The following is a 20,276-nucleotide window of genomic DNA, read 5'->3' as shown; positions in this document are numbered from 1 at the left end:
AATAAATGAAATGTGAAATTTCCAAACGCATAAAATAACAACAATGCATCCTACTCTGGAAGACAGATTTTCGTTTCTGTACTCGGCTTAAAAGATGGAGCCACAATGCATTTGACAAACGTATAACAATGCCCACTTTCACCTGTTTAAAACTTAATGCCTGAGCGTCACACAGGGAGCAATAATGTCCTCATTCTACACTCAAATTCTATTCTATTTGACGGATCATTCAGCAGATACCCTAAGAGTTGCACGTTGATATAGTTGACTCATACCCAATCAATAGCTCTCAACGTCATACAATGTCTTTCATTTAATTAACAAGGTGCTGCTCTCTCTCGTCGAGGCTTTTAAGCTCTCCTTGCAGTTGTTTTTTCTTCAGATTGTAGATCGAAACCAATCTTGACAGCTTGTAATTTGTACTTTTGTCTTTTGTCACGTTAAAGTTTCGTTGTGCGCGAAGGGTGTGTGTGGCAATTAAAAACCCTCTAATTTCGGGTTCATGTGGTGGTCGGGATACCTGTTAACTCTTTGAATATTTATTTTTTACCGGTAAGTACTATGGTGACTGGGACTTGCATGATATTATTCCTTGGAGCGCCATTATAGTAAACAAGTGCCGGCAGCAGGTTTCATGGCCTTCTTGCTTAAAAATTCAAAGAATGTTCTGTTGAACAAAATTAACTGTGATATCAGGTGGTGATGGCAACTTTTTGTCGTGTTTCTGCTTGATTTCTTAATTAATAAATAATCACTTGCTAACCTTTAGAATTTAGGGCTTAGGCCTTAAGGGTTAAAAACCCTCGCAAAGTCTTCACTGATGGAATGTAGACTCAGCAGGTACCTCCTAATGTTAGAATATTTTAGCTGGTCATGGGCGTTCAATTGCCCGCTCGAACCAAAGTGACACCTACTAGGGTTTTACTTATAGCAAGTTGCAATAGAGTTAAAGATACCTATAGACTCTTATCTACAATTATTAAAATAATAACCCATGTTTAATTAGCAGTTAGAGCCTTGAGGCGCGGTAAAAACTGTGACATGGTATAACTAACCAATTTGTCCACATCATGAGACCTAATAATGTGGAAAACCTGTTTTTTTAACGTCGCCAAGTAGGTGCCATACTGTGGTGTAACTGCTGCCCATTTGTTTCATTTCATTATTTACTCATTCTCTAAAGGGTGAGATCCCATTTTGTCAAAATATCATTATTCCCCTAAACAAGAAAAAAATCGTCATTTTCTTTAAAAATGTCTATTTATAAATTGATATGTATAAAGGGTGATTATTAATACAAATCCAATTAGGCCTTGAAATGTCAGAGTAATCTCTTTAATAGACTTATTAACTGTTATCTATCTGTCAGACGTTTGATGCTAAAGAGCAATTGGTTTAATCAACATCCTACAATAATGACACAGCAACATTAGAAACGGAGTGTTACAACATTACAGAATTAACTATATACGAAGTAGTTCAAATAGTAAATTGAAAAGAATATAATATTTTTTTTCAAGTAGAAAAACCCTCACATGTCATTTCAAATATAATGGGGTTTGACAGGTAACAAGTTATAAGCTCTTCGTGTCCCACATCTAGGGCTTTTTTTCAAAAAAAGTATTGTGGTGAGGAAGAATGTGTGGCACATCTTCATTACTGGTTATTATTGTCGTGTTTGTGCATATTCATCAGCGTTTGTTCTAAATAATGAGCTGCTTTTGCTGACAAACAATGGTAGCGCCAAAACGAATATTGAAGGAATGGTAAGATTATTGTATAATTGAGAAAAATATGGGTGGCATGACTGTGCTCCTCCCAGGCAAAAAACGCTTGGAATGATTCTCTTTAGTGATCTGAAGATAGAAATTGAAGTGCCTCCAGAACTCTAGAAGGGCATTTCATAATATATATATAATTGAACTTTTGAGAGATAGAGTTATATTGTCAATAGTACATTAGCTTATGTTATATGAGTCATCTAATTAGTCCTTAGAAGCTTGATTTTATCTTGAAAATGTCAGAGTCTCAGTTTAAACCTGATCCGACTTAAATCACTAGAAATTTGGAACTTTCCTATACAGATACAAATCCATCATCCACAGCATATTAGAGTTAGTCATTTTGTGATTTTTGAAATATTGACATTTTGCCCCTCATATAACTACTCCATAAGAATAGTATAGTGTCATAAATGAAATTAATTTGACAGAAATACTATTTTTATGGGATGCTTGAAGAACAGTTTTTGTTACGCTAAATCAACGTTTGAACATTGATTGTACAACACCGCCTTAGAGCTACATTAACTGTTGTTTTAAGTGAATCATTGAAAAATTACATAATATTTTGTTTCATTTCAGGTGTGGGAACCCATAGACGACTTTCAAGATGCCGAAACAGGTACAAAATTGCTCCCTAAAAATATCCTCTATTATTTCCCATTTTATTTCCTTCATTAAGGTCAAAATTTAGTTTAACAGGTTATGTTTTATAGAATTAAATTATTTCCTAGTTTCTGTTCTTACAGTATCGCACTGAGACTTATCTGTGTATAAATATGTGCGTTCGTAGGCCTCTGTTCAAATATGTATTCTTCCAGCCAAGTAGGTATGTCAGGTTATAAAATGAAACAATCTAGAACACTTTTTGTAAAATAGTTTCTCCAGTGTGCCGGGTTATTTCAGAGTTTGCGTTTTGCCCTACTATTTTAGTTGTTTTTTTGTTAATATTTTGGATAATGGTCTTATTTAAGAAGAAAACTGGCTGGTGGAAATGTGTAGTTCCCAAAAGATTTTTCAAGAAAACCCCTGATGCAGGGAATGAGTCTGCGGTAAGTTACATGAGGCTAACAATTTTGCCAAGTTTCATGGCATAAATTCATTATCGATGGTTAACAAGCTTCAATTTAAAGCAAAATTTGCAAAAAACAAAATAAATATAGACGCAATCAATCAGGTAAAGCCGACAATAATAATGTAGAAATATTGTCATTGCCTACTTCTGCGCTTAACTTGGCTCAACTATACAAACAGGTGGTTCGAGATCATCGGCATTTATTGTCAGGTGGTTTATCTATACCTACATAAGAGATCAACACGGTTGCCATACTGTCAACTTGGGACCAGATCTCCATGTTGAATATAGCAGTCTGTGTGTGTTCCAATCAACAATCAAAAGGCTTATGAGGTCCGCTTTACAGTAAATACAATATGGGTGAATAAGTATTAGCAGAAGGTGGACTTCGGTTTTCGCAACCAACCACATGTTAAAACGCGTCTAATGGGAATAAGGATGAACAAAAAGACATTCATAAAAATTAAAAAATAAAGTATCTCTGTCACTTTTTGAAAATTCCCCATGGAATTTTTGAGAAAAAATATATGTCACTTATTTTTCTGAAATTTACAATTTTTAAAAGTTGTTTTAAAAACCGTCCTTTCAAATGAGATTATGAAAATCCATGATCTTTCCATGAAAGGCTTGAAGAAGATAGTAAAAAGAGAAAAATATTAAAATTCGTTCGAAATAAGCCAATGATTTTAAAGGGATTTGAAAGCCTATATATCTACAAAATGCTATGCGTGATAATGGAATAGATGTAACTGTTATCGGATAAGAAAAGTTGGGAAAATTTTATGTAACTAATGAAAACCATATTTGCTACTGGTTTTCAGATTTTTACAGAAAATCTTTCTGTTATAAGTGCAATTAGAAAAATCCAAGCTGTCCAACAAGAGTGTTAAATTTTTTTTAGCAACGTATGGAAAAACCGAAGGTTATTCTTTTAATATACCTGGAGGCCTAAATAGCAACGTACACGACTTACATTATTCTACTTGAATATACTTAAATTGTCTATACAACGCGATAGTTGACGTCTTATAGCTGAAATAAAAAAAAAACAGAGTCGTACCATGAGGAGTTTCAAAAAACAGAAAAAGGAAACAAAATCTGGGTACACCCTGTAACTTTTTTGTTATCTTATATGAAATTTTGAAATTTGGACCCTTTGTGCAAAACAAGATTAGGAATTAATCGGGATAGTTCTCAATATTACGTTATTTCCGGCTTAACCGAAACTGACCACTTTTGGTTTTTAATTGGAACATTCTATGTTTTTTGAAATTTTAGATTTAACAGTATTTTGAATTTGAATTTAAATAAAAATACATTAAAAGAACTCCAAAATCATCTTTTCGTAATTAAACGATCGGCTAAAACCAAAATATATAAGGTGTACAATTTAAATTTCAAAACTGATCAGTTTCGGTTCAGAAATAACGTAACATTTAATGCAGAAAAATAGCAAAAGAGTGGCAGTTTCTATTGTCATCCGGTATATCAATTATTGGTGGCAACATCGCCAGTCTCAATTATCTCGACTACTTTAAAAATTATCATCGTTCCGCCATTGGTTGGGCGGTCAACATGTGCTGGTTGTTTGCGGCTACGGTCCCCTTTGCACCCAACCAATGTGTTCTTTTACCTAACATATGGCCCCTGAGCGCACTTCTCTCCTTGTCTTACCCATGGTAAAGATGGTTTATGGGTGAACGATATGACCACCAGCTTGCCTTTGGTTGGCGGTTACCGTTTAAATTTTGTATGTATTTCAATGCTGGACCTGGACTGACGGTTACTTAGCTGTATTATTTTCAGTCCAAAGCGTACCGCGTTACAATTCAAACGAATTTTGATAGGTTTGACTATTATCGTCGATAGTAGGACTTTGATAATAGTTTATTGTGTAGGAGTGTAGGATTACCTAGGCCAGTGTAGTTGGTACTTACAGAGCACCGGATACAGTGGTTTTCGTCAGGGTCAAAATGGTGTCCAGTAAATTGGTGAGTTCAGTTGGAGTATTAACGTTTAGAAGTAACTCGAATTGAAGTTTAAAACCAAATAAAATGACTACAGTTGTTTTAAACGTGTATTTTAAAAGTATATTGTAACTGAATGATTGAATCATTGCTTAAACTCGGTTCTGCTGAATCCCGACTCCCGTATATACGATTACGCAAAAATAATTTGTTTATATCAGATTATAATTATTGTGACAGCAATGCATTCCTTATGGACGTCATAATTTACGAGACTCGGTTTTAATCGAATCAAATTTAAACCAGGATTAAACAACTCGGCCTTAATGTTTACTGATTTGCTGTAACAGTGACATAATACAAAAAAAAAATACACACTTTAAGATGAATTATTAATTTTTCCGCCCAAATAGCAAAAACAATCTTTTTTAAGTTACGCAGTACAGGCGGTAAAATAACGTGTTTACGTTCTTAGTCATTTTTTGGCAAAATGAAAAACAGTTTACTTGGTACCAACTTGAGAAGAAATCGTTTGTTTTATCCAACAGTCTCCCCAATATCCCGTTCCTATTTGAACGTTTCTATGAAGATTAGCTTGTAGTTAAAAATTGACATCGCATTAATAAATGTGCCCTAGCCAGTGAAATCCAAAGTGATGACGTAAATTTACTGCTTTATGTCAAACAGGATTTGATGGTGCATGGTTTATTGGCGTCAAAAAGTCCTAATGCTTTTTATCTGCACGAAGTATTGGCGCTAGTTTACTGAAATTTGAAAATTTACCGGCTTACACGTACAAAACACCAGCGTGAACAATTTATGCATGTTTAAATCCAACTTTAGTCAATAGTCAAGTCCAAGACAAAATGTCTATGGTATGTGATAACACGATAAATCCAGATTTTGTGATGAAATCCTCTGTAGCCCCCTATAGCTAAGGCTTAACTGTTCAAATTACAGTTTGACGCTGATAGTTCAAGGTCATTACCAAGATCAATGTTCTAGTAACTTTACCTGAACGATAATTTTAATGAAAATCATATAATTCACAAATGCTCTACCTTCATTTCGAAATTTCCATAAGTATTATCTCAAGTACTATCCTCTTGGTAAAGTTGTCCGGACTATAGTCTATTGGCCCTTAGAGCAGAATAGATTTTTTGATTCACGTTGCTAACAGCACTGGAGGTAGTCTAATTTATAACTGGATACTTATACGAATGGTAAATATTTTTAGGAAAATTATCTTACAGAGAGGAGGATCTTATACAAAGTATCCGATATACGGACGCGTTGAGGCGTCAAGTGGGCAATTTTAAAAATCGTGTTTTAACACTGAAAGATAATCAGTAATTTAAAATTTAATTTTAAATTACTGATAATACCACTATTACACTGTCTTGCATAGGAGAAAATACCAAGTTTTTTGTCTGCAATATTAATATGAAATTTATTATTAAAAGCCTTTAAATAATATTAAAAAAAAATTCTAGAGTGTATCCTGATTTTAGGCACACTATAAGGGATGATCAAGTAAAAAATCTCTTAGAATGCTTTGGAACCCGGTTTGATGCATTTTAGGTAGAAACTTTTATTCTAGAAGTTTTTTTATTTATTTCATCGCACGTTGTACCAGAGACGACTTGCAACTACAACACATTCATATCGAATATAATCATATATTACTTTAAGTCCTACAATAAAAGTTTGTCTTACAATTAGCAGGTTTTGCCAAATAATAATAGCTGTTATTGGCAATCATTAACATGACATCATCAGTTTCTACTTCCATCATATTACAAGCAAAAAACCGATAATATTAAAAAAGCACTTCAACCGAATTATTTTGGACATTATAGTGATGCCATACAAAGCGATTGTTTTTGCTGCAACACTATATCCAATCATCGCTTTGTATCCGATAAACAATGGTTTATTCCGGTTCCATGTTATGTATAGAGGCACAATCTCTTGCGATTGTATTAAAGTCATTAAATAAATCTCTGGGAATCCCCGGCCTTCCAGGCCCGAAAACCAGACCCCGTCGGTCCAGGCTGGAAGTGCAAACTTCCTTCGTCCCGGTTCGAAACTGGATCCCGGCGATGAAGGATCAAAGTGGGAAGGGAAAAATTAGAAAAAATGTGAAAACGTTGGAAGAAATAATATACGCTGCAGTCCACTTATAGGGAAAAGAAGTTTGGCGGGTCTTCCAATTTGTCAATGGCAACCTTTGCTTTCCATTTTATTGCAAAGCATTATTGATTTACTTGACTTAATTCGTATTATTAATGAACTTCGCACCAGCTCAAGAAGACCCGTTTCGCCCATATTTTTGTTACAGGTGTCTAATTTCCAAATCTAAGAATGATTAATTGACCTTGAACAAAATAGTTTTTAATTTATTCACAGTGGCACAGAAAAGAGCTAGCACCATTAACATCCATGTAACGAATGTAATTAAAAGTATAAGAGAAGTTATCTTAAAGTGAAGTAATAACTTACTTACCTTCTTGCACGAATGTGCATGCACGAGGTTTGAAAATTACGGATAAATTATAGGGCAATATGCATAAATGTAATTTGGGATAAAAAAAAGTACGACTGTGTGCACGAGTGTTTTTCTGATTCAGTCTGCATGAATGCATTTTGGTCTAAAATTGTATCAAATTGTCGATGCACGAGTTATATTTGGATGAGAATTTAAATGAACCAAATTCTACATATTCTTACCGCCTTTTTTGGAATTTTAGGTTCGTAGTTATTGATTGGAATTTCAGTCAGTCAAGGTCAAAAAATCAGTCGTGACAATGTTGATTTTAGTTTGTTTTTTAAGACTCTCCCAAAGGTTTTCTAAAAGTCTTTCGCTTGATGGGCGGACTCGTGCATCTCTCGTGGCGACCGCAGACAAACTACACGAGGTTGTCAGACCTGTTATTAAAAAACTGGTTTTATTTGAATAATGTCGTGTTTATGAACGTACATATCTTGGCCATTGATTTTCACCTCGATACAGCTAGAAAATAAATGATTAGAATTTCCTTCAACTCGTCTGTTCTTAATTCCCCCCGATGTCCGTTTTTGTGCCAATTTTGCACATTCATCAAAGATATTTTGGCCGAAAATAATTGCAATCCATCCTTGCCCATTTACGAAAGTCCAAAAGGAAGGCCTGGGAACTGACCTGCCAGTGACAACTAAATCATTAAATCGACCTCGAGGAAAATTGTTTTTAATTTATATCCATTGAGGTGGTACGTACTTTAATTAAAAAATGCTTACTTAACATATGATGTTAATTTTGATGGGAAAAAATTTGCATTTTGCTTGAACAATGTTGTCAGTGGAAACCTGAATGGGGAATTTAACTGCTCAATTTTTTTTAATAATTAGTAGTATCTCATGTCGGTTTTGATTTTTTTAATTGAATTCAGTTTAGAATGTTGCACATTTTATTATTTAGTTTTAGTTCGATTAGATAAATTTTACCAAGAAGTTTCCTTATGTAATTTCCTATTGTTGAAGGGAATTTGTTTTTTCTAGATGAACGTGCGGGTGACGACTATGGACGCGGAACTGGAATTCGCGATCCAACAGTCCACATCCGGAAAGCAACTGTTCGATCAGGTGGTGAAGACCATTGGTCTTCGAGAAGTCTGGTTCTTCGGGCTCCAATATACGGACTCCAAGGGGGATCTGACGTGGGTCAAACTGTACAGAAAGGTAGTTTCTTTTTTTATTTTGCTAAGCGTAACGTCTTGATAGTGACCCTGCCAAGCACTCCTTTGATAAGCTACCAATTAGGCCAATGTTAAGCTAGCCTAAAACGTGGAAGTTTTATATCTAAGCAAACGATTTCAAATTATCACAGGAAACTGCGAACAAATAAATGTCATCCAGCAGTTCTGCCGAAAAATACAATTTTTGTAACATGTACTAAATAGCTTTTGATAAGTCCACCGGCCACAGTTGCCGATTGCATCGTATGTTATTTGCATACGATTCATTGATGGGACGGAAATAGACTTCCAGACCCGGGTGGGTGATTATAATGATGATGTCAGATACGTATAAATGACTGAGCACTTTGGAAGACGACTGGGCATGTTGTGTGCACACAATAATGCGGGTATTCTAGAAGTTTTCCAGACAAATTAGTCATGTTTATTCTTTATTTATTCTGCCTGGAACTACAAATCACTGTAAAATTCATCATTATTAATTGCCGATTATTTACATTGATAAATAGGATTAATGAGAAGTCGGTCATTGAAAGAAAGGTGCCTATTTGCGTTAAGTAATGATGACATTGCCTTGTCAAGGTTTCTCATTCGAATCAAATTTCCATCGAAAAATTGAACATGTTCATGTTTTTTTGTTACATTGTATCCGTTATTTGTAAAAACCAAAGTAACCTAGACTAACTGATTTATTCACAGTCTCTTAGTTTTAGTTAGCAATGGGAAAAGTCACGTTTTCCTTAACGAACCCAGATAATTTATTTCGCACTATAATTACCATTTCGCAAATATGTCATTATCTTGTTCTCAGGTTGCCACGTTCGACAAATAACACGGTACATTATAAAAATAGGCAAATTCATTATTATGAAGAATGTTTGAAACAGCCGAAACTGGTGTTAACCGAGATTTCGGAGGAACAAACATAAATCCATAATCTAATGGTATCGTCGAAAAGTGGGTCTAATACCCGGATATATAAGTCATAATAAATGGAAATACTAGTACGTTGTTACTGCAGCTTTATTTTATTCAGGTTACGTCAGCATAGACATTTAATTAGCACATCATACACGGCCAGATTATATGGGAGCAGATAAAATTCGTGATAATCATGTGAAAAATGTGTAGTTTATCTCCGCTTAAATATATCTATGCATTTTAAAATTGGCCGGTTTAAAAGGCATAAAATCTTAAAACGCGATATAGACGATTCGGTAAAGCGAAGATTATTCATTCGTGCATGATAAATGAATCATTACCTCCGAACCTGTTTGGTTTAACGACGGCGTCCTTTCGAGGCTAATCCCATAGACTCTGATGAAAATCCGAAGGTTTTTCTCTTAGATGCAAACAAGTGAAATGTCTAGACACCATTTTTTGGAAATTTATTAAATACCGCGCCACACGGGGAATATATATACACATTTATTCCTACCTCGTCGGCTCAGTACATTTTCAACTTTCTACAATAAAATATCCGCAACATGTGCCAGTGTCCACATTCCAAATTGATAAATGTGTACACTCAGACTTAGCAATAGCCGGGTACTATCGTGTTCTGATAAGACACAACAATGCCCACGCATTATTTGCTAAATATTTAGAAGTACACCCATGCCCAAGTGGGTTTACCTAATGGTGATTCATGGGCATTGAATTAATTCACTCCCCTGTGTTGCCTTTTAACTCGTACAAATGAGGCATTTACCGTTTCGAAATTGGTATAAGTAATGTGATGTTCCTAATGTTTAATTCAAGTTTATTGCTTATGATGCCTTGGGTAAAGATAGATTAGTGTTATTTATGAAAAATTAGCAGTGCATTACTTTCGAAGGAACAATTAATAACCATTTTTTTACGATATTGGCAATCATTGCAACTTTGATTAGTAAAAAATATGTATTATGGGACTGAGTTGCATCTTTTAATGAGCAAAACTGAACTTGAATACTTCGATTGATACGTTTATAACGTGAAAATGCTTATTAATTACAGAAACATCTAAACTGCATTTATTAGAATTTGCATTTATTAGAAAGGAGCAGTAAATGGGATTTTACAGTCGCAGAAAAATATCTCATTAAAACTTACCATTTTTACTCTGACTAGTAATATTGTGAATATACGATTTTGCGTTTAAGATTGGCCAATACTCGAAACATCAATTCAAAATAATATTTGCTCAGGAACAACCTGAACTATACAATCAAGACGTGTTAATCAAAATTAACAATGAATTTGGACTATAAATAATGTAATGTAGGTATATTTAACCGCATCCATAAGTTCGTAAAGCAGTTTATCCTCGACTATCATTCACCTTGAAGCTAATGCTCTGATTTGATTGGCTCGCTAGCAGAGCGCAGACCAACTACATGAAGAAGATTTGAAAATAGCGTAGTGATCTAACTCTCTGTAATGTTGTAGTTATTTATCGTAACAACGAAACTTCACATTCAACAGCATAAGCATTTATTAGAAAACGATTTTACAGCCATTGAAAATATCAACGGCGAAACTTTTTGACTGTAATAAAATATGGAAATCTATATACGTATAAAGGAATTCCGCAATAAGCCTGGTAACTGAATCGATAATTGATTGAATAAATCAAAATAAAATAATATGAAAACAATTAATAGTCCAGATATATTAGGGACGGTCATGGTATGTGATTAAACTATTGATAATCGAATTGAGAGTAACGTGATTAATATCAGAGGTGGGTCATAGGCTTTTATAGCTGTGACACATAAAGTTAACAGGGCTCTGCTAGAAAATGTTGAGGTTCGCCGAAGGAAACTGGGAAAAAATTAGGTTTTCATCAGACTCAGGTAAATTTGCCTGTATATATCTGCTGTAGACCAATTTGTCCTGATCCATAGTTGACTGTGGGACTCAAGCATTGATTGGTCCGACTATGGTCGCGTCATATGTCTGTGGTAACGACCGCAGACAAACTACGCGAATTATCTAAGTAGGTGATTATATTATTGCAAATTTTAGTAATCTATCGACTAGATTAAACTCGATTAAAGAAATTGTTGTCATAACTTAGGCATTTTTAGTAAATTTATTTAGTAACTGTACTAATCAGTATTCTTCCTGCTTGATAGGCCTGGAAACTTAGTTATTGGTAAGTTAGGCATGGCTCAGCTCCCAACCCCCCACCCCCCAGCAACGTTTTTGAAAAATTTTAACAGCTTCATTTAACTCCGTGATAAAAAAACTGCTTAAGTAAAAATCTTATTAAATTAATTTCATGCAGCCGGATTCCTTAAAGTTGAAGTGCACGAAATGCTTAAAAAGTCTTAAAGATAAGTATGCGTCCAATGTTGATAGCGACGACAGCGCTGGGAGCGATAGCGAAATGGTAAGTAGGTTATTAGGTTTTTTTTTAGTACTAATAACTAGAATAGTTTGGTTGAAAATTTCTTTGTCAGAAAAGCGTCTCCAAACCATTCGAAATTCAGTGCTTCGGGCCCGAAAGATGAAGGAAATAGAAGAAAAACGAAACACCGGATACCTCTCTTCGGCGATGAATTCTGTAAAAGCCGACGATGAAATTTCATATCATCAAGCGGTGCAGGTTGATTTTTTTTTGCTTCAACGCATAACGGAATAACGGTCATTGACGACTGTGCTCAGCCAACTAAAAAATGTTCTTATTGTGCCATGTTTATTCATAAAAGCTTTGAAAATACACAGCTTGTGATTTGTAGAACAAGTCAATAAAACTATTTGTTAATATATTCTTCTGAAGAAGTTCCTAAGTAACCATCTTTGTATAGTTACTTACCTACTGACACACAATAAGGATTTGTTTAAAAAATGTCAATCGCTCTATAAATTGTTGTTGTGGCATAAATCAAAGATGGTAATTAACGTATCCTGCCACGGTGCGTTAAGTGGAAAACGTCATTAGGTATGAATAATTGGAAATTGTCCATGTACAAACAAACAGTACTGGATAATCGATAACTGAAGCACGTTTTTTAGGGTTTTAATAGTTATTTGCGATAATAACTGGAATTTTCAGCAAAAAAAAATTTGGTTTTTTGTGAAATGAATTTTAAATGAGATGAAGTTGTTGCTGGTACTGGGTGGTTACTGGCGAGATATTCAAGGTGATTTTTTGATCTGGAATTTCCTGCCACGAGGGGTGAAATTTAACACGAAAAATCCCATATTTTTGTTCAAAAATATTTAATTATCCATTGGTTCCCTCACCACTGGTGGAATACCACTGGAACTATCACCCTGCAGATTCTCAATTCTATCTGAGATATCATATCGCCTATACCTTAAGAAAAATAAATGAATTAGCGACGCTTATTTATTTATTTTGACAACGTTGAAATAAATGAATATCAGCGTGCGGTAAAATCTCTATAGATCCACGCGAAGGTTTACCGCACGCATGTCACTCACATTTTGATTTGCGTGCGTTATCGCACTGATACGAAGGTGGTAAGTAGTGCATTACCGCACTTCATGCGTTAATGAACAATTGCGTACTATGCAAGTCATGATATTTTATTACCAAACCGTGTAATTACTCATTGCACGCCATTCTATTTTTAATATCGGTGTAGTCACCGCACGGTTTTTTTCCCAATTATTAGCAAGAGCTATTCGATAGCCGTATGCTGAGGCCATTAGCACTTCCAAAGGTATCAATTTTGGCTTCAAATAGTTTTACACATACAATTCGCATCTTCATAGTTACGTAACAAGACATCACACGAGGTTTTTATATAAAACTGCAATTAGCGACTACCTTGAATTGGCATGGCCACTTGTCGGTTACCATTCAGTCAAAGGTCATGTAGGTTCGATTTCGTTGTTTGTTCGACTTGGTGTGGAAGGTAGGCTGTTGGGTCGGCAGCATCAATAAATGAACGTTATGCATTTTCAGTTTTTAATGGTTTTGTAACCACAATAATGGCGAATTTTAATTAGAGATTCCAAGAAATCTACGTCATCAAGTCATGGCTGGCCTTTGAATAGCAGACGTTTAGTTTCTTCATGCATAGGCCTCATTTACCGATACATCTGTATGCAGCGAAGGTCGTTTGACCTCAAACATACTCTCTCTTGCTGCATTTACATTACAATCACATATTACGAGATGATGCTTCGGACAGGACCGGCCTTAACGGTACTAACCGGCATCTTTGTTTCCAGTTCTTGCTACACCCATTTTCTCACATGTACCTATTACGTGTCGCCTATTTGCTACTGATTTGAAATGCCGAGTGCCTGATATAATAGCGACTAGTATCTCGATTCACAGAATTGTGCGATTTGGAAATCAAATATTAGCTTTATTATGCTAATGCATTGGTTGGTCCGAGATGATCTAATAGTTGGAGTGTTATTAATTTGCAGAATTGTTTGTTTTAGCGTGAGATTCTATTGTCAGGAAATTTGTAATTTTTTTTTCGTTTAAATAAGCTTTCAGTATCTCCGAATGAAGGCAGCACCATTGTGCACCTCTAAAAAGACAAAATATACAGATTAGTGTTAGTTTTATCTGAATACCTGAATTTTAATATGCGTAAAGTGAAACCTTACGTTATCACCACTTCCTCCAACTTCTAGTATTGTTAAGGCTGGCGGGAGCCGCCGCAGATAAATAACGAACCCAAAAAAGAGTTTATCTTTGACGACACAGATATTAGTGTTTAGTAGTGGAATAGTGATTTGTTTCTTAATGGCATTTCAATTGGCGAATTGTAGTTTTTTCTATTTATTGAGTTAATGAATAGGGTTCACGTTGAAAACGAGTGTAGTTGAGTCATTCAAACCTCGAACTCCTAAAAGTTTATTAAGCAACAAAAACAGTAATGAAGCTTTACTGATTAAAGACAAAGTTTCAGGCAGGAGGCTTCGCTCAGCCTCCAAAGAAGAGCAGTTCACCTACGTAGACTGTAACGAATTGCATATTTTCAAATTCCAACGTAATATTTCAAAAACTGTAGAAGCCATGAGGAAAAACAGGAAATTGAAATTGAACTTCGTGGGTGGGTCTCCTTTTTCGAGAAACCTTGTATTGTTTAGTTTGAACATTAGTCCACACGTTGTAAACCATGTAAACGTAGTCAATAATAGTAAAAGAAAACATTTGATAGGCTACTCGTCGTACACAACTACATCGAAAAATGTTGAGAATTTGGCTGCGTTTATTCTCGAAGAATTTTTTTAATTTCAGAATTTAAAACTAATGCGGAAAAAATATAAAAAAGGAAATTTTTTAGACAAAGTAGATCTATCGGTCGTTTTCGGTGATTAATTTGACCTTATGAGTGTATTATGAATTGAATTATGTATATATTTCCATTCAAATTATGAGGAATCAATTTTTATACCTTTTTTGAGGTAAACGTTGTTAGTAGTGATCCATTTTTTAATTTGCGTAGTTCCAGAGATTGTAATAAATACCATGTAAGCATAATCAATGATAGTGAAAAACAGCTATAAGCAACTTGAACCAACTATGTGAGCACAACTGCACGGAACAAAGTGGACTTGAGCTAGTGGCAAGGTTTACCTCAGACTTTCTGGAACTCGAGAATAAAAAAAAATGAATGAGATATTATTGAAATTCGCACGTTCATACGACTAAAACCCATTTTAAAAAATCCGACCGGTTTACGGAATTTCGACCCGACCAAAAATGTAGATTTGTTATTTATTTCCGGTGTAAGCCATATTTAGTTGTACCATGACTCAGTTTGTTCTATAAATTTATCACCATCTCAATGGGCCTATTTGATTATAGGTGATGGCCCAAGACGTCAAAAAAGAAAACCCCCTTCAATTCAAGTTCCGTGCCAAATTTTACCCGGAAGACGTTGCCGAAGAACTAATCCAGGACATCACCCTTCGACTCTTCTACCTCCAAGTAAAAAACGCCATTCTCTCAGACGAAATCTACTGCCCTCCTGAGACCTCCGTGCTTTTAGCATCTTATGCCGTCCAAGCCAGGCATGGAGACTACAATAAAGCCTCTCACAGCCCTGGTTTTTTGACCAATGATCGACTCCTGCCGCAGAGGTAGGTTTTCAAGCGTTTTTTTTTACGATTTTTTTTATGTTTAGTAATTTAGAGTAATGGACCAACATAAAATGTCAAAGGAAGAATGGGAGAATAGTATAATGACGTGGTGGAAGGAGCACCGGGGAATGTTGCGCGAGGACGCCATGATGGAGTACCTTAAAATAGCTCAAGACCTCGAAATGTATGGGGTTAATTATTTCGAGATTCGCAACAAAAAGGGCACAGAGTTGTACTTAGGGGTTGACGCATTGGGTCTCAATATTTATGAAAAAGACGATCAGTAAGTTTCCTTTCTTCACCATATGGGTACAGTTTTAGAGAAAAATGTCTGCAGGCTCACTCCTAAGATCGGTTTTCCTTGGTCAGAGATCAGGAATATCTCATTCAATGATCGTAAGTTTATCATTAAGCCCATCGACAAAAAGGCTCCGGATTTCGTGTTTTTCGCTCCACGCGTGAGGATCAACAAACGAATTTTGGCTCTCTGTATGGGCAACCACGAACTTTATATGCGACGAAGAAAGCCCGATACGATAGGTTTGGCAATTAACACTGTATTGGGTTTCTGTACTCTTAAATCTGCCTTTTTTACAGATGTGCAGCAAATGAAAGCTCAAGCTAGAGAGGAAAAGTTGGCCAAACAGGCTCAAAGAGAGAAATTGCAGTTCGAGATCGCTGCCCGCGAAAGGGCAGAAAAGAAACAACAAGAATATGAAGATAGGCTTAAGGGTTAGATTTTGTTTAGGTTTTTTCTGGGTTCAATCATCAATTTCTTTTTTAGCTATGCAAGAAGAGATGGAGCGTAGTCAAGCTAATCTCCAGGAAGCACAGGAAATGATCCGCCGGCTGGAAGAGCAACTGCGACAGCTGCAAGCTGCAAAGGATGAGCTAGAGAAGCGGCAGAACGAGTTGCAAGCTATGATGGAGCGGCTGGAGGAAAGCAAAAATATGGAGGCTGCTGAGAGACAGAAACTTGAGGACGAAATCCTGACCAAACAGCAGGAAGTTCAAAGGATCAAGGAGGAGGTCGAGGCTAAGGATTCGGAGACTAAGCGGCTACAGGAAGAGGTAGACTTTGCTTTTTCCTTTTTTTGTTTTACGTTTTTTTCATGCAATCCATTTAAACTAAAAAATTTACTAAGATAATAAATATATTTAAGGTTGAGAATGCTCGACGCAAGGAAGAAGAGCTCAGACTACAACAACTGGCTAATGCGACCAAAGGTCACCTGGAAGAGAACAACCACGATGAGGATGATGAAATGGTGAATGGAGATGTGAGCAAAGATCTCAACACCGACGAGAGCATCGTGGATCCTATCGAAGATAGGCGTACGTTAGCTGAACGTAACGAACGTTTGCAAGATCAATTGCAGGTGAGTTTTCGTTCCTGTGACAGAAAACGAACTTTTTTATCTTTCACCGCTTTTGAGAAGAAAAGGATACAAATTTTCAATTTTCCATTATGGGTTTTGACAATTATTAACTGCATTTTAAGAAGACAAAAAAAATTTCCACTTTTTAGTACTTTTAAAATGAATGCTGGGTTACCAAATCGAACCCTTTAAAAAGAAAACTTTCTGTGGGAAACATGTAAAAATTGTCTTATGACAAAATTGGATACCATACCAGGCTCTTGACATAGAAAGTGCAACGATAATTGGAATTTTAAAGTTTTTGTTTTTATTACGTGGCAACTTACTGAGAAATTCTTAGTGTTTCGAAATGTGTGTAAGTTGAATAGCAATCGTTGACGGTTGGAAAAAAGGCATTTATAGTGTGGTCCAAATTGGGCCTACAAGTATGGGCACTCAACATACCCATACATGTAGAACTCACTTGAGACACACCATAAAAATGGCTTTCCTGATTTTAGCAAGCTCACATTTCAGGGCCCAATTTGTTGCAAGTTGTGCAAACACAAGACAAAGAGATTAGAGGTATTTTACGTGTTGTTTGTATTTTTTCTTACAAATTATAGACGTTTTTCTTCAGTAATTGAACTATATTTTTCATGATTTAATAGCCAAGTAATGTCTTTAATTATAAAATTATGTTAAAAGCAGATATACACACAAATCTCATGTGAAAATATGGTTTAAATAGATATTGATAGACTAATATTATTGCATGGATTGTGTTGTACCAACTGCCCAATTAACAAAACCAAATGTATCAAAATAAAAACATACCAAACCAAAAAAAAACCAATATGCAACTCTTGGGAGATCAAACAAACGGGAGTTCCCAGTTTATGAACAAATCTAAGAAAATAGCAACAATTAGTTCATTATTTGGCTTATTTTTTTCTGTAGGTTCTGATTATAAAAAGAGACCGCTGCGGTAAACCATTTGCATGATTGCCGTAGCTCTCTTACAGTTGCTCAAACAATAATGGTTTTGCACATTGTTTTGAAAACTTGGCAACTTAAGATGAGGAAGTTGAAATCGAGCTAAATGAGTGATGCAATTCACATTATCATAAGGAAAAAACCTCCAATGAATTCAATGTTAATGCTAAAGAATCAACTGCAATTAGATAAAATAGTACCACTAATGAAATACTACACAACAATTGAGTAAGTTCAAATCACCGACTCATACAGCAACTATTTCTTTATAGTACAAATACGACACTCCTTTCGGAATTAAGCTACTTCTGAATCTCATAAGGTTTGCTGCTGAACCCAAAATTTGACATGGCTGTGCATTGAACTACGCATATATAAGTTGCTTAAAAAACAAAAAAATCGTTACCTTTTTTGTTCATTCCAGGCGTTAAAGAAGGACCTCGCTCAATCCCGGGATGAAACTAAGGAAACCGCCATGGATAAGATCCACAGAGAGAACGTCCGCCAAGGACGAGACAAATACAAGACTCTTCGCGAGATCCGTAAGGGCAATACCAAACGTCGCGTCGACCAATTCGAGAACATGTAAAAGAAAACAATCACGATAAGCCTAATTTACGACCAACCTACTAACTGAATCCAAAATTGGAATTATTTTTCTGAAGGAATTTTTCTGCTGCTACCAGTTCATTTTTAATCTGCGCAGCCTTTAGTACGACAGCTTTTTCACAATGTGCAACTTAACGATCAAAATTTGACTTGCTCAATGTTAACTGCTTTTTGGTTTATTTGGTCGCCGTTTTATGGGCACTTGTGGGTAAGTCAATTTTCCCTTCTTTATTGTATGTTTCATGAGTGTTCGATAACTGTATAAGTTACAAGTGGCCTTAAATACTTTAAGACCCATCAGCATTATTTTAAATTTAGACATGCGTATTTCCAAGAAGCATGAAAATATATTTTCAATAGATCTGCGTTGGCGTATTCATGTTATGTTTTTTTCTGTTTTTTAATACTTATCGATTTTACTTAATAAAAATGAACGCATTCCATTCGACGGTAGTCTTCATTTTAAGTTTAGTGCCATTAATGGTAAAAGGGCGTTGAAACTAATCAAATAATAGCATTTCTTATTATAGTAAGTATGTATTTCGACTTAAGATTGTGCGCGGTAAAGTATTAGATCGTTACATTGCTCCGTATTTATTTTTAATAATGTAGGCAGTATTTTAGGAACCGCGTCGGTTCTAATTGGAATTTTTTAACCGTCAACGTTAGGTGTAGTTTCCTTTTACTTATCACTCTCTTATTATATTACTGTTCTAGATCTGTTGCACTACAAAACCTGGGGCTGTTCCTCGGCAGAACATCCCTAGAATTTGCTTTTAAATTTATTATTTGGTGCAAATTATATCTTTAACCATGTTAAATTTACTTAAGAGCTTCCTTTGTGCATTGTAAATAACGAACTAATAAAGTGACAAAATTAATACATATTTTTCTATATAAACTTTTGCTAGAGTTCTGTGTATATAGACAAATCTATACCATGTTGCCTTTCTGTATTAACCTTAAGAGATTTTGTTTAGATTTGTAGTAACGCCAGGCTACTCAGTAAGGTTGAGGGTCCTGTCCCGGTTCAAGCACGTCTCCATTTCCTCATGTCGAATAACAAATAGTTTTGTTTTTTAATTCGTTGGGTTCCCGTTTAGATGTTTATTATTATTATTATTATTATTCGCGAGGGACCGTTAAAATTGTATTGTTTTATGATTATTATTTCGGGTAGTTTAAAAGCAGTTTACTTATTCATTTATATACTATAGGGTTATCAATAAACATGTTTATTAGGAAACTTGAGTATTTTTTTTGCCTTCTTGATAATATGAAGTTCCAACCCAACATGTTGATAATAATGTAGCGTCTGTACTTTTGTAATCTAAAATAAAATTGTAATGTAATTCGTTTTGAAAATATTTTGTTTAGAAGATTTTATGTTTTGAACAGGGCAACAATGTTATCAGCCCTTTGAGCACTGTCCGTGTAGACGATTTCTATAGAAACAGGAATGTGTAATTGCTGGAGTTATATTACAATTTTTTTTTTTCAAACTTTTAACGTGTCTCCGCTATGTGTCTGTTCAATCTCTGTGTCGAGCACTGAATCGTTTTGAGCGGCATTTTGATAATGTTATCTTCTTTGTCTTCTCTTAGAAATGCCCACGAGCTTTTCTACTTCTTTTCTGTTGTATTCGGTTCAGATTATTACATACAGCGTGTCTTACAAAAAAATGAATAATA

General features: G+C 35.2%; 1 protein-coding gene across 2 annotated transcripts; it reads left to right on the top strand.

Annotated features, from left to right (window-relative positions):
• Positions 1-393: 393 nt before the first annotated feature.
• On the top strand, positions 394-19,831 carry Moe (Moesin). 2 transcript variants are annotated; one of them, XM_066284908.1, is made up of 10 exons: positions 394-552; positions 2,364-2,403; positions 8,364-8,543; positions 15,348-15,622; positions 15,675-15,905; positions 15,960-16,162; positions 16,220-16,354; positions 16,407-16,693; positions 16,786-17,001; positions 18,401-19,831. In XM_066284908.1, exons 2-10 carry the CDS (start codon positions 2,392-2,394, stop codon positions 18,563-18,565), a joined length of 1,704 nt encoding a protein of 567 aa, XP_066141005.1. In that variant the 5' UTR covers positions 394-552; positions 2,364-2,391; the 3' UTR covers positions 18,566-19,831. The 2 variants fall into 2 exon arrangements, with proteins under 2 accessions (XP_066141005.1, XP_066141004.1); XM_066284907.1 differs by lacking the exons at positions 394-552; positions 2,364-2,403 and adding an exon at positions 4,510-4,847.
• The last annotated feature ends 445 nt before the right edge of the window (positions 19,832-20,276 follow it).

The sequence above is a fragment of the Euwallacea fornicatus genome, chromosome 8, assembly GCF_040115645.1.
Source record: "Euwallacea fornicatus isolate EFF26 chromosome 8, ASM4011564v1, whole genome shotgun sequence".
Lineage (NCBI taxonomy): Eukaryota > Metazoa > Arthropoda > Insecta > Coleoptera > Curculionidae > Euwallacea > Euwallacea fornicatus.
This window is presented reverse-complemented; position numbering and strand designations above follow the sequence as displayed.